The 13,137-nt window shown below is 38.5% G+C and overlaps 3 protein-coding genes across 3 annotated transcripts in view; 1 reads left to right on the top strand and 2 right to left on the bottom strand.

Moving 5' to 3' along the window:
• Positions 1–13,137, bottom strand: part of LOC146466354 (uncharacterized) — a 233,511-nt gene that overhangs the window by 71,575 nt on the left and 148,799 nt on the right. The window lies entirely within an intron of this gene.
• Positions 2,151–3,625, top strand: LOC146466362 (uncharacterized). The gene has a single exon (XM_085127503.1). It carries the CDS (start codon positions 2,228–2,230, stop codon positions 3,509–3,511), a length of 1,284 nt encoding a protein of 427 aa, XP_084983629.1. The 5' UTR covers positions 2,151–2,227; the 3' UTR covers positions 3,512–3,625.
• LOC146466361 (G2/M phase-specific E3 ubiquitin-protein ligase-like) lies at positions 4,161–7,845 on the bottom strand. Its single transcript, XM_085127475.1, has 3 exons — positions 5,996–7,845; positions 5,350–5,448; positions 4,161–4,898 (listed from the first exon to the last, which is right to left on the bottom strand). The coding sequence occupies exons 1-3, from the start codon at positions 6,809–6,811 to the stop codon at positions 4,398–4,400; spliced, it is 1,416 nt and encodes a 471-aa protein (XP_084983601.1). The 5' UTR covers positions 6,812–7,845; the 3' UTR covers positions 4,161–4,397.

The following is a 13,137-nucleotide window of genomic DNA, read 5'->3' as shown; positions in this document are numbered from 1 at the left end:
TTTTGGTTTCAGTTTACAGTTCAGCAGCTTATGTATAATTAAGAAATCAAAGGAAGATCGTAAGTGATCTTCCATCAATTTGGGTTTTTTGTTTTTGCTTTAATTTCTTTTAGCTTCAGGGAGCCTTGAGAAGGGGACGCGACAGATTGTGAATTCCTCAGCCCCCTCCCCCTTAGTCGAAGCTTCAAGAGCATTGAAGCTACGCAGAGATTATATAGTGCGTCTAAAACTGTCTCCTTCGTGGTACGAAAAGAGGGACGATGATGTCATGTGACAAAAAATTTCGTTGTAAGTTCTGAAAACTTTGTACAATTTTAAAAGGGCCAACCGGACAAAACAAAGGGTCCAGATCCTGATAGCTGCATTCAGGAAAATTTAGAAAATTTAACTAGTGAAAAAAAGCCGACTGTACAGCTAGGGCTGTATACTGTACATCAGTCCAATTCCTCAAGCAAACACTGAAAACTGATTCATCAAAAAAAAACCTCCGGCAAAATGAGATCAGTTTTTTAAAAGATATTTGTCAGTTCACAGAGTTTTCTTGTATACTGACTTAGAGTAGCCGCGTCGATATCAGTTAAATTGGAAGTTAATTATGGTTTTAGACATTTGTTGATTATTTCCCATTGAATGCATGATGAAAACGATGATGTCAGGACGCGACGCTGAGATTCAAAGGCGGTCAACAAACTTGTTCTTTTAAAACTGGTTTATACTGTACAGCAATCAGCTTTTGGTGCAACTTCAATGGTTCGTGGTGATACTCTAAGCGGGACCGCAACTAAAACAGAAAGAGAGGAAAAGAAAATGTATGTCAATAAAAAATCACTCAGAAATCATGTCGCATAAATTATCAAGAGCATTTTGTGGTAATAGCCAATCAGAGTTGATTCCTCCGGCTTTACCTTTACTTTAGGAAACGAATGATAATTTTAGATTTTCTTTTACAAGTTTAAGTATATCTTGTAACGTTATATTATCTAGTCTCTTGTTGGATTTTGCCTTGTAACTGCGTTCGACGTAGTAAGAACGCTCCCTTATACGGATTTAAGTCGAGATTTTATGGGACTTCTGGTGGATGGGTCGATGGATCCTGGAACGCACATCTATGGATGGCCAAATGTTGCAAAATTCAACAACTTGCATATTTATATTCAACAACTTTTATTTATGTTCAACAAGATATATTCGTATTCAACGTTTTATATTTATATTCAACAATGCGCATTTTCCTTCAACTTCAACTTAAATTATTTTCGTTCAACAACAATATTTGTTCAACTTCAACTAAAATTATTTTCATTCAACAACAGTATTTGTTCAACTTCAACTGTCATATTTATTTAACACTCAACAAAAATAACTGTTCAACTTCAATACAGACTTTTTTCATTCAACAAAAATCATGACTGTTTTGTGAGTTAAGTTCCCGGGACTTGTAAATCTCTTCATTCAACAAAATACCCCGTCCCTCCCCACCCACCAATCCCAAACATGGAACCCATTCCCTTCCCGGCACAAAACCTGATTGATTCCCGCCAAAAATCAAAATGGCTACTAGAACAGTAGACGAGCAATCTTTCATGGATTGCTTTGAGGATGTTTTAAGTGTGTTAAACATTTGTGAAGAGGGAGAAAATAGCACTTCCCGATCATTTATTGAGTGGGCTATCAATCGTTTAGACGCAGCAGCAAAATTTGTGGAAAACGTATTACCGGTTGTTAAAGGAAACCTCCACTCTCGAAACATGTTAACGTTACATTATTAAAAATACAATTTTCTTTGAAATTTCATTGGAAAACATGGAAATAATATTTCAATGTCAGAAAAAACATGATTTGATTATCGGCTATTTTCGGTTTTAAATTTCCCGCGCGCCACCATCTTGTAATTCATGACGTAATAAGGTTGCTCAATTGTTTTACACAAAAGAACTTCTGCTGAATACCAATAGCGGCAACCATAACACGTCATCAAATTCAAAATGGCTGCCCCCAGGAAATTTAAAAGCGAAAGTTGTCGATAATCATATCTAATTTTTAACACACTTGAATGTCATTTCTACGTTTTAGACAAAAATTTCGAATTTAGACACTATTTCCAACGCTTAGCCGTCAATTTGTTGTGAGAGTGGAGGTTCCCTTTAACGAGCACAAAGCAGAGTTGACCGAGGTTGCTAATAATTTGAGAGTACTGTATCATCTTTGGTGTCGAAAATTGACAGAAATGGAGCTAACCAACACTCCAAATTGTACCCACTTAGCAGTTTATCTGCTAAGTCCGCCGGAGCGTACCGTAAACAGAGGACCGGGAAGACCAAAGTACGAGATCGATGAAGAGACTTTGTTACACTTTAGGGCTTTAGGATTCAAGTGGAAAGACATCGCCGGACTTCTTCTAGTTTCGCGATGGACCCTGTGGCGGCGGGTACGAGAACTTGGTATTACTGAGGAAACTGGCTTTACAAATATCACAAATACGAATCTTGATGATATTGTGCGTGCTTTCATGAGCGTGCAAGGAGGCCTTGTGGGTTACTTAATGGTTCGTGGCCACTTGAGAAGTATGGGGATCAATGTTCAAAGGGATTGTATTCGGGCCAGCATTTCACGAGTTGATCCGATCAACTGCCGTTTGAGATGGGCGACAGTAATTTCTAGGAGAGCTTATTCAGTGCCTGGTCCTAACAGTTTATGGCATATAGACGGCCATCACAGTTTGATTACATGGGGTTTCGTTATACACGGTTGTATAGATGGCTACTCTCGTTTAATTCGTTTTTTGAAGTGTTCTACAAACAACAGAAAGGAGACTGTTGAAGGCCTTTTTCTGCAGGGTGTCGAAAGGTACTCGTGGCCATCTAGAGTACGGACTGACCATGGAGGTGAAAACGTTTTGGTATGGGAACGCATGATTGCATTTCGAGGCCAAGATCGTGGATCTGCACTTGTTGGAAGCTCTACACGTAATCAGAGAATAGAGCGGTTATGGCGTGATGTGTTTCGATGTTTCGGTAATGTGTTTTACTACACCTTCAAATCCTTGGAGGAATCTGGTTTGCTTGACATCGCCAATCCCCTTCATTTGTTTGTTCTGCATTATGTTTACTTGCCTAGAATTAATGCTGCAATTGCTAGTTTTGTTGAGGCCTGGAACAAGCACCCCATAAGAACTGAAAGAAATTGGAGTCCGGAACAAATCTGGTCTAATGGAATGATAGACAGTGTGAACGGAAGACTTGTTGCAGTGGCTGATGTGAGAAGTGATGTTAATGTCAGTGGCGATGACTATGAGTGGTTTGGTTTTGACCCTAACGCACCACCTCCACCAGATGATGGTCTGTCTACTGTTGAAGTCAATGAAGTGGATTTGAATCTACCAGATGACATTATCTCTAGGCTAACAAATGAAATTGATCCACTTGAGAATTCAAGTGCTTTTGCCATAGATATTTTCCAGAGGGCCCTTGAGTTCCTGGAAAACTTGCTTTCCAACCACGCTCCTCAATGAAATACTTACTTATAGAGAACTAAACACTGTATTTTTTCCCTAAAATCAGAAACACAAGTATGTAAATTGATGCTTGGGAGGACAGTGTTATGTGGCATCTTCCACAACAGCCCAATTTCGATAATTTAAAGTTCAGCCGAAAACAAGAGATGTCACTGCGAGGCTCTGGGCCATGGGGAAAAACTCACAAACTCTGTAATTTATTCCTCATGTTGAGGTCTATATTGTTTTAGGTTGCTAAATGCTAATTTGCACTTTGTAGTTGTGGTTTGATACATTGTGGAATGGAACAGAGTGCATTGTCAGTGATCCTAAAACTAGTGCTATTGTTAATATTTTGCATAGAGGGGAAACTATTGCTTGTGATAGTCCACCTATCACAATTAATTGTTAAAGAACAGGTCACTAATGATTAATATTTATTACAATAATACCATTTTACATGTAATGTTCAATAACAAAATAATGTAAGGAATTTTGTTTGGCAAAACATAACATTTCCAAGAATCAGCAGCTAAAGACAATACATACCAATGAGTTTATACTCGAAATGGCAAGGCTTTTTCAATGTTTTAATGCTGGCATAACACAACTAAATTGATCAGTGAATTGAACATCAGCACTATTGTACCCAGATCATGGGATGTGATATGGGTCAGTACTTTCAATCCATCAAAACAAAGGCATGAAAACTGTTGCAAGTCATCTTTGACTTTAAAGTGGCAAATCCAATTACTACATCTTTCAAATTCCATAGAAGGTTACCAACAACAACTCAGTAATGACCTCTTTTCGGTAAACCTAACAGTACACAAACAGCAACCTATCCATAAGTCTTGCTTACATAAGAGCCTCTAAATGTATAAATTTAGGGCAGTGTTGTTGTTTACACTGAGGTAAAAGACTTTCCAGATGAAGAAAAGGCTGAATCCAGTGAAAGTTCAAACAGACCATAAGAGGGAAAATGATCAGGTAATAACAATGTAAAGGTACATGTTGATGAGGAGATGTAACTTTCACTATGAAAATTTACATTTATTACAAAATTCTGAACTGAAGGCATTGTCTTGCTTCCAGTACAGTACTGCATAAATTGCATCAACCTGGCACTTGACGACTGGTCAACAAATCTGGTCATCATCATCTTGGTGTCCTGTGCTTGCTTGCTTAATTCATCTGGATATTTGAGACAATCTTTAACTGTGGTGGGTGTCAGCTCAACAGGTTTAAAGGTGAACACATTTTCAAAAAGATGTGGGTGCTTTGACATCTCATCAAGGACACCAAGGGTTGTCAATCCTTTTCTCAACTGATCCAATGCCATTTTTCGCTTTGAAATGACCTCATACATCACTATTGACTGAATTATTTTCCCTTTTGTAGACATCTGAAATAGAATATTGTACAAACTCAAACAATTTGAGCAAACAATGATATATAAGCAGATACTTTACTGGCTTTGAACAAATCAACTTAATACAATTGATAGTAAGTATAATTTGGAATGTGGGAAATAATAGATATCAACTTCTAACTTCTCCACCCACCAAAGGGTGGGAAGGAAGGGTAGAAACTAGAACAATACACAGTACAGGATATATTGAATGAAATAAAAACTGAATAAACTAGAGAATGAAAGTTGCATGCCTGTCACAATAAATCAACATTTGTAGGCAAGTTCAACGTTTAAGTGAGCAAAAAAAAAAATAAATAAACAGTAATTGCAGGGGTCTCATTAGAAGGCTGGGCCTGGCTGTCAGCACGGGGGGTACACAATGTCAGCGGTAGCATGCAGGGCAGAACAATATAAATAAAAATATAGTCAAAGCAAATGGTACCTGCAGAACACTTGTCTCTCCACAATGAGCCAACAGATTAATTACTTCATCACTCTTGGCTAGCTCTGCCAGTTCATCATCATCACTGGCATCCATCAGCTTTGTATGAATAAGCAAAAATAGAAATAAATGTTGCAGATATGACTAGAAACCTATATGTACTGGCTGGAGAAGTCTTATTATCTATGAATTGTAGGTGTGGGCAAAAGATAGGCCCTTTTATAAGGCATGGTACACTTTTGATAATCGCTAAAATAAGAGAGCTTAATAGTATGTATTGGAGGGACAGCTGCCCCTCCAATCCATGCTACACTCTCTTATTTTGGTGTATTTTAAAAGTGAACCATGCCTTTGAAATTAAACCAATAATAATCAAATACAGTGAATTTACTACCGGTAATAATTTGGATGCTCTTTCAGATGACGATGTCCATTTTTCAATTCATTCGATTTTAAAAATTTGTACCCAGTCCCCTGCTCGTTTAGAACATGGCAAATTAAGGAGTCTTATCCAATATTAACTTTACCACAAACTATTAGACAATGGATGGTTGTAATGTGGTGTTTGTGAGATGCAGTGTACACTTACTGGATTTACTGTTAAAAGTTAACCTAAAAATAAACTCATAATGTACTGGGCATTTACCTGCATGACTATGTTCCTAGAAAATGGATCTGGAATATCCCAAACATCGCAGTATGCAAATGCACACATAACATCCCCAGTCACAAGGTAATAGAAACATGGCAGAGCCAGACATGGAAAACCTGGGCCTCCTTGCACAAGAGAATGGGCAATCATTTTTCCAACCATTTCAAACATTCCACTCATAACAGCCTGTGGTTGGTAACTTGGCACCTTGTGGGCATTTTCACCTTCAAACAGCACCATTAACTTGCCCTCTACTAAACCTTCAAATAAGTCAGAATAAAACTGCCTCATTACTCCCCCACTGTCTATGGCAGGTTGGCCTTGATAGGTAATTCTCAAAGGGCAAGAAGCATCAAACTGAATTGACTTGTAGTAGACCACTGCATCTTGAACAAGATCACCTTCATCAACTTCTAGTTTCTTTCTTTTTCCTGTCAACTTTTTCCCCAGGATTTCGATGATCTGGACTATTGACTCACACACTGCTGTATTAGAGTCTCCCTGAAGGGAATCCCCCTCAAGAAGAGCATCTGCTGCTGAATCAAGACCACCAAATTCTTGGAGTGCATTGTCAAGTTGTTCATCACTTGCAGATGGCAGCAGCTCTCGCAGTGTTTCCTTATCACTCTGACTGCTTGGACCAGCAATGGAGGCCACCACTAAATCAGCAGAGGTAGATGCCCCATATCCAGATGCACTTACATCCATGCTAGTGAGGCTTGTTTCCGACTGTCCATATTCTGCAATGGATCCATTTCCTGTCGAACTTTCAAATTTCTTGGGCATGGTCAGTGAAAAAGGTGACCTCATCAAGTCATCATCGTCGTCATCTTTAGTTCCTGTGGGTGATGGTTCTTCACATGCGTCGATGACTTCTCTCAAGACATTCAAACGAATGTAAAGCTTTCCCTGACCACATAATTCTTTTACATGTTTGTAATTCCATTCAAGAGATTTGTTAACGACTGGGGTAGTTACTTTGTTACGCTCACGCTAAACAAAGTCAAAATGTTCTGGTCTTACAAATGGGAAACGCTGCTTCAGTACCTCGGTTATACTCTCTCTGATTTCACTTTCCGACTGGCCTGTCCCCAGCTCAAAATACCCTTTCAGTAGGACCATATCGTCAGTAACTGTGTAGTCGGGAACAAAGCCATTTTCATCCAGATCTTCAGGCTTGTCAAGGAGATGAACGGCTTTGGGGTGGAACTCCTGCTTTGTTTGTTTCTTCTGTTTACCCTTTAGGCGCCATGGATGATTCGTTGTAGCTGCAGGCCTCTTTTTTTCCTGTTTGAAAATACTGCGACTGCCCAGTCTGAAAAGAAGACGAAGAAGAAGGACCCGGCTGACCCGGAGTGCCAGTGGCGGGAAAGTCCGGCGCGATGGAATTTGTCATCTCTCGGCTCGCAGATCGAGCTGAACTCGCTATAAGGTCGCGAGTTCTCATCAGTAACGAGGTACTATTTCCCGATCGTTGAAGAGCAATTTCGTTTCGAACGCATTCTCTGACCATCTGTGTCAGTTCTTCCTTAGCATCAAGTTCCGACGTCGACGCCATCTTTATTCAAGGCATAAAGTGATCGGGGTACTGGGTAGTCAAGTTAGCGTATTTAAGCGGGGACGGGGTGGGGAATTTTTGTTAAATAAAGATATTTTGAATGTCCGGGAACTTTCAACAACTTACTTGTATGACAAATATAGAGGGAAGTAGAAACTAGAAGTCTGTATTGAAGTTGAACAGTTATTTTTGTTGAGTGTTAAATAAATATGACAGTTGAAGTTGAACAAATATTGTTGTTGAATGAAAATAATTTTTGTTGAAGTTGAACAAATATTGTTGTTGAACGAAAATAATTTAAGTTGAAGTTGAAGGAAAATGCGCATTGTTGAATATAAATATAAAACGTTGAATACGAATATATCTTGTTGAACATAAATAAAAGTTGTTGAATATAAATATGCAATTTGTTGAATTTTGCAACATTTGGCCAACCATACTCATCTGGTATCCCCGGTAGATTTTTTTGCAGGGGCGTATGACATCACAATGAGTGAGTGACTGGGATGGAGATTCACCTGGTGACATCGAACGCACCCTCTAATCTACGATTATTACTAGTCTAATTGTATTTACACGTAAGTTTGTCCGTGATTTCTTGGTTCATTAGATGGTCATTTTGTCCGACCCTTCATTTGTTCGTCCGTCCGTCAGTCCGTCCGTCCGTCCGTTCTTTTGCTGGTTTCCTTGTTCGTTCTCTAAATTATTCTAACAATGCCCAGCGGTAAAGCAGCCAATTAGAGCTTAATCCAGCATGCTAGAGAAAAAGGATACTGAAACACGATAAACAACGGCGTTGCGTTAGGCGTCTCTTTTCCCCTTCAAGGAAGAAAATATGGGACGTCTGCACGCAGGCTGCAGCAGATTGGACTGACTAAAAACACAAATGCGATTGAAATTAAGGCAGTTAATAATTAACTTGAGTTGACACATAAACTTGTGCTTGAATGAAAGTTTGACTGGTCTACTAAAAATGATCGAAAGAAGAGCTAACTTCATGCAAATGAGCAGCATGTTTACCTCAAGATCCACTCTCTTTCGTTAAAAGCACTTTTGGAGCCACTAAAGTTGGAATTATTCACGCTATAAGAAACGAGGTGAGTATCACCATTTTACTATATTTCGATCAAGAGGTAGAATGGTTGCTTTTAGAAGTATATCACGCGTTTTAGGGGTACAGTTTGCAGATGGTTTCAAAAACTCCAGTTGAGTTTGTAGCAAACGTCGTTTCCTGGTGAATTTGATTCGGGGCTGTTGAAAGGCTGAAACATTCACGACAGACAAACCTGGCATGAGATTATTATTTTGTGCCTCTCTATTGACACTGCAGTAAAATTTCGGTCCAAGAAGATCACTGTTAGTTAGACCGGACGATGGTCTAAGACGACCTCTTAGTTGAGCGGCGACTTAAATATAAATATCGTGAATAAATAGCGATTTCAAATACTTGACGAACAAAAATTGACGATTTTGCTCAAAAAATGGAATATAAAGATAGATGTTGTATTCCACATCCCACGATTATGAAACCAAAAAGTATCTTCCTTCCCAACGCGAGTCAAACCCATGACGTTCCCTACAATGCATGGTCGGTCGCTAACCACTGAGTTACAGCGGGACGTGGAACGCTGGATAATTTAGTAAAATTTTAAATTAAGCAAGGGAAGAATAATTTTACAAAAGCAATCGCTCAGCTCATCAGTCAAGTCAGTTCTTTTACCCTTTAGAAAATAACTGAGAGAACAAAAAAAATTATGAGTCAAAGTTCCTCTTTATTAAGGCAGATGGCTCGATTTTTAAACAACGATTTTAAGCACCTGCTATCTTCAGTAGTTCTTTGTTTATATTTAAAAGACACATTTTGGGAAGGTTCGGTGTGACTCGATTGATAGCTGCTCGATTTGTTGAAGGAATTTTCTTTTAAATAAAACTACCCAGCAACGGTCAGAAAGATTTGGTTCCAAATGAGTCCGTTAAGAGTAAATATTGATAAGTTCGAACACTTGTCGAATGTAAAAGTGACGATTTTGCTCAAATAATGAAATATAAAGAAATCTGTAGTATTCCACATGCCACGACTTTGAAACAAAAAATTATCTTCCTTCTCAACTTGAGTCAAACCCATCACGTTCCCTACAATGCATGGTCGATCGCTAACAGCGTGATCTACAGGGTGACATGGAAAGCTGGATCATTTAGTACAAATTTTAAGGAAGGAAAGAATAATTTTTAGAAAAGTAATCGTTTAGCTCATCAGTTAACTCAGTTGTCTTATTGCATGTAATTCAACCAACTTATCTTTTGAATTTGAAAATATCCGACAATGCTCAGAAAGATTTGGTTACAAAGGAGTCTGTATACCTGGTACACTAATGTCTTCCTATTTAGTCATTTGTATTTTTATCTGTGTAGTGGTAAGTAATAATATCTCATTCTCGTTTAATTTAGAGAAAAAAAAATCCCACGCCAAATATCGAGTGTGCGATGATTTGCGCGAAATTCGATGTCCTCGCCATCAAAGCATACAAATTGACGAAGGATAAAAACAACTAATTAAATTAGACAACCAATCAGATTCTTGCTTTCACCTTATGCCAAATGATCTTTTGGCAGGTGATCTTATTGATTTCATCAGTGTGGACAGTCTTCAAATTGCGTTAACAAAGCATAGTTTTAATACCTTGCTTAAAATTTGTCAAGTTTCATCGAAATTAATCTGCATATACCTTACAGCTATTGCATGTGTGCAAAAAAGGGTCTCAATGGGGTTTACCGTCAGACGTCAAACAGCCTAAAATCTATGGAACGCCAACACTGTCATATGTCTTTCGATGTGTTTTATGTGCAGACGTCACGTCATTATGTGCACTGAGTTATTTTGCGTTTATATTGAGGCATTCTCCTTTTATGTGTGGTGTATACACAAATATATTACGTGCAAACTTCGTTAAACGCACTCTACTTCCCATTATATCATATGCTTTCTTTGATATATACAGTGCAAGTGTCAGTATGTGCTTTCAAAACTTCGTTATGTGTCGTGCATTTTCTTGTTATTTTACCATGATTTTTAACTTGTGTGTTTATGGTATTGCTATGACCATATATGGACACTGGTATACCTAATGCCTTACGAAACATCTGCGGGTCATGTATTTGATGTCTAAAAGATAAATCAAGTGTCAATGCGTTTACGCCAGAACATCAATTTGGACACTCTCCAAAGTCGAATTGGAATATGTAAATGTTGGTTTTCGAGGAGAGCGGAAAACCGGAGAACCCGGAGAAAAACGTAGATCGGAAACGACGAGAACCAACAACAAACTCAACCCACGCATGACGCCGAGTCCGGGTATCTGGCGACATTAGTTTTGTCCTTTTCTCCTTGTAATTTCCTGAAGGACTTTACCGTGTCTAATTAACAATTAGACGGCGAGCTCGAGGTTTCTATCGGCTGATAGTTGGCGAGGGGCGAAGCCCCGAGCCAACTATCAAAGGCGATAGAAACCGAGAGCGAGCCGTCTAATTGTTTTAGCATACCTCAGAGATCGATCTATGAAGCAAAAAAATCTTTTTATTTCATAAATTTTGATATATTTGTGCAATGATGCATGCTAAATCGCGCGCGCTCTGACAAACTGCCGTCTATCGATCGATAGACGGCAGCTGTGTAGCCAATCAGATTGCGCGTTACGCGATAGTCGGTCACTGAGGTATGCTAAATAAAGTTATCTTTTCTTATATTTGGTGGGAGGTGAGTGCTCTCACCACCGCACCATCCCTGCTCCCCTCCTCAATAAGAGAAACCGAATATAAGAAAAACAAACAAACCCAAAGTATGAATTATTAAAATAAATTAATAGAACTGTCTAGTTTAGGAAATGAAATATAACTATAACTAAGAGTGCTACTGTAAGACTAAACGACTGAAACCCAATTTTTTTTTCTTTTTTCTTTTTTTTTTTTTTCATTTTTCCCTATTGTTAGCTTGCAACAAATTATACGAGGAGAAGGAACATGGATGAGGACACTGCTGAAGATTCTTCTTTAGAAAAGGAGGAAAATGCGCGGTCAAAGTGGTCAAAAGTTTTACTCAGTGAATTTATTGTGATAGCAACAATCAACATTTTCACTCTCGTCGCCTTTGCAAGAAATCGCCACTTACGCAAGCGCACTACGTATCTGATAATAAACCTGACTGTGGCAGATTTACTGGTGGGAGTAGTGTCGGGACCACTGGCAACATTCGTCCTAGATTTGGATCGCGGAAATGGTTTCAGCTGGCATGAATTCGTCATTTCAACCTCGATTTTCATATTTCCCCTTGCTTCTCAAGCCAATCTTTCGTTAATTTCTTTAGAGCGGTTGCACGCCACACTTTTCCCCTTTAGGCACTGTTTAATTGAGAGATGGCTTTACTTCAAAGTTATTATTGGCAACTGGCTGATATCTTTGCTTTTGGCATTCCTGATGTCTGTTCTTGACATGCTCGAATTAGTTTTAATTTTGTATTTATTTCTATGTTACACTTTTCTTACCCTTCTTATCATAACTGTTTCCAATGTTATTATTACCATGAAAGTCAAAAGTAACCCTCCTCCGCAGCATTGTAGTGCAGTTGGTTCAGAAAGGAAATTGTCAGTAACCTTAAGCATAGTTACCGTCGTGTCTATCGTGTCAATTCTGCCCGCATCTATTTGGGTGGCAATTGAGGATCACATATTCAGTGAAATGTGTCTTGCAGTCGTTCACATCTACGAAACGTTAGTGCTGTTATATTACGCCAATTCTATGGTCAATCCATTCATATATGCCATAAGAATGCAAGAGTTTAGGAAAGCTGTTAAACAGCTTTGTAAAAGCACTGCAGAGACAAGGGGTGTCCAACCCACTCAACTTCATGCAATGTAATGCATGAGCACAAAGCTAAAAGCAATAACGAAATAAAAATAACGATTAAAGACAATCGAAATTTGGTTCAACCTGATATTTAAGTTAGTTTTTCTTCCTTTGACAATCACATGCAAGTTTTTAACAAGATGTTGTCAGTAAACGACATTCCTTTCATGCTTTGTATAACGTAGGAACCAGTGACTTTTTTTTTCTTGATACAAGTAAAACTTGAACCTTAAAATCTCATGAGCCGTTTGATCCTAACCTACTGGCTCACAAAATTTGTTAAAAATGTTTTAGACAATCAATAAGAACAGCTTCTGGAAGGGTTTCATTGAATAAAGAACTTAAAAGGTGTTGCTTTTGGTTTCAGTTTACTGTTCAGCAGCTTACATGTATAATTAAGAAAGCAAAGGAAGACCGTAAGTGATCTTCCATCGATTTGGGTTTTTGTTCTTGTTTTATTATTATTTTTTTTTAGCTTCAGAGAGCCTTGAGACGACAATTCCCCCCCCCCCCCCCTTCCTTAGTCGAATCTTCAAGAGCATTGAAGCTACGCAGAGATTATATAGTGCGTCTAAAACTGTCTCCTTCGAGCCGGTACGAAAAGAGAGACGATGATGTCATGTCACATAAAATTTCGTTATTAGTTCTGAAAACTTTGTACAATTTTAAAAGGACCAAC

Source organism: Pavona decussata, unplaced genomic scaffold (assembly GCF_977016875.1).
Source record: "Pavona decussata unplaced genomic scaffold, jaPavDecu1.1 SCAFFOLD_145, whole genome shotgun sequence".
NCBI lineage: Eukaryota > Metazoa > Cnidaria > Anthozoa > Scleractinia > Agariciidae > Pavona > Pavona decussata.
The sequence above is the reverse complement of the archived record's forward strand: the minus strand, read 5'-3'. Positions and strand labels throughout refer to the sequence as shown.

What these genes read in the sequence shown, in the direction of transcription:
- LOC146466362 (XM_085127503.1), top strand. Translation starts at nt 2,228, where the DNA reads ATGGAGCTAACCAACACTCCAAATTGTACCCACTTAGCAGTTTATCTG.
- LOC146466361 (XM_085127475.1), bottom strand. Translation starts at nt 6,811, where the DNA reads ATGAGGTCACCTTTTTCACTGACCATGCCCAAGAAATTTGAAAGTTCG. An exon ending in CTAGGAACATAGTCATGCAG is followed by an intron (nt 5,449 to 5,995) that starts GTAAATGCCCAG and finishes ATTCATACAAAG; the next exon opens with CTGATGGATGCCAGTGATGA. An exon ending in GAGAGACAAGTGTTCTGCAG is followed by an intron (nt 4,899 to 5,349) that starts GTACCATTTGCT and finishes ATTCTATTTCAG; the next exon opens with ATGTCTACAAAAGGGAAAAT.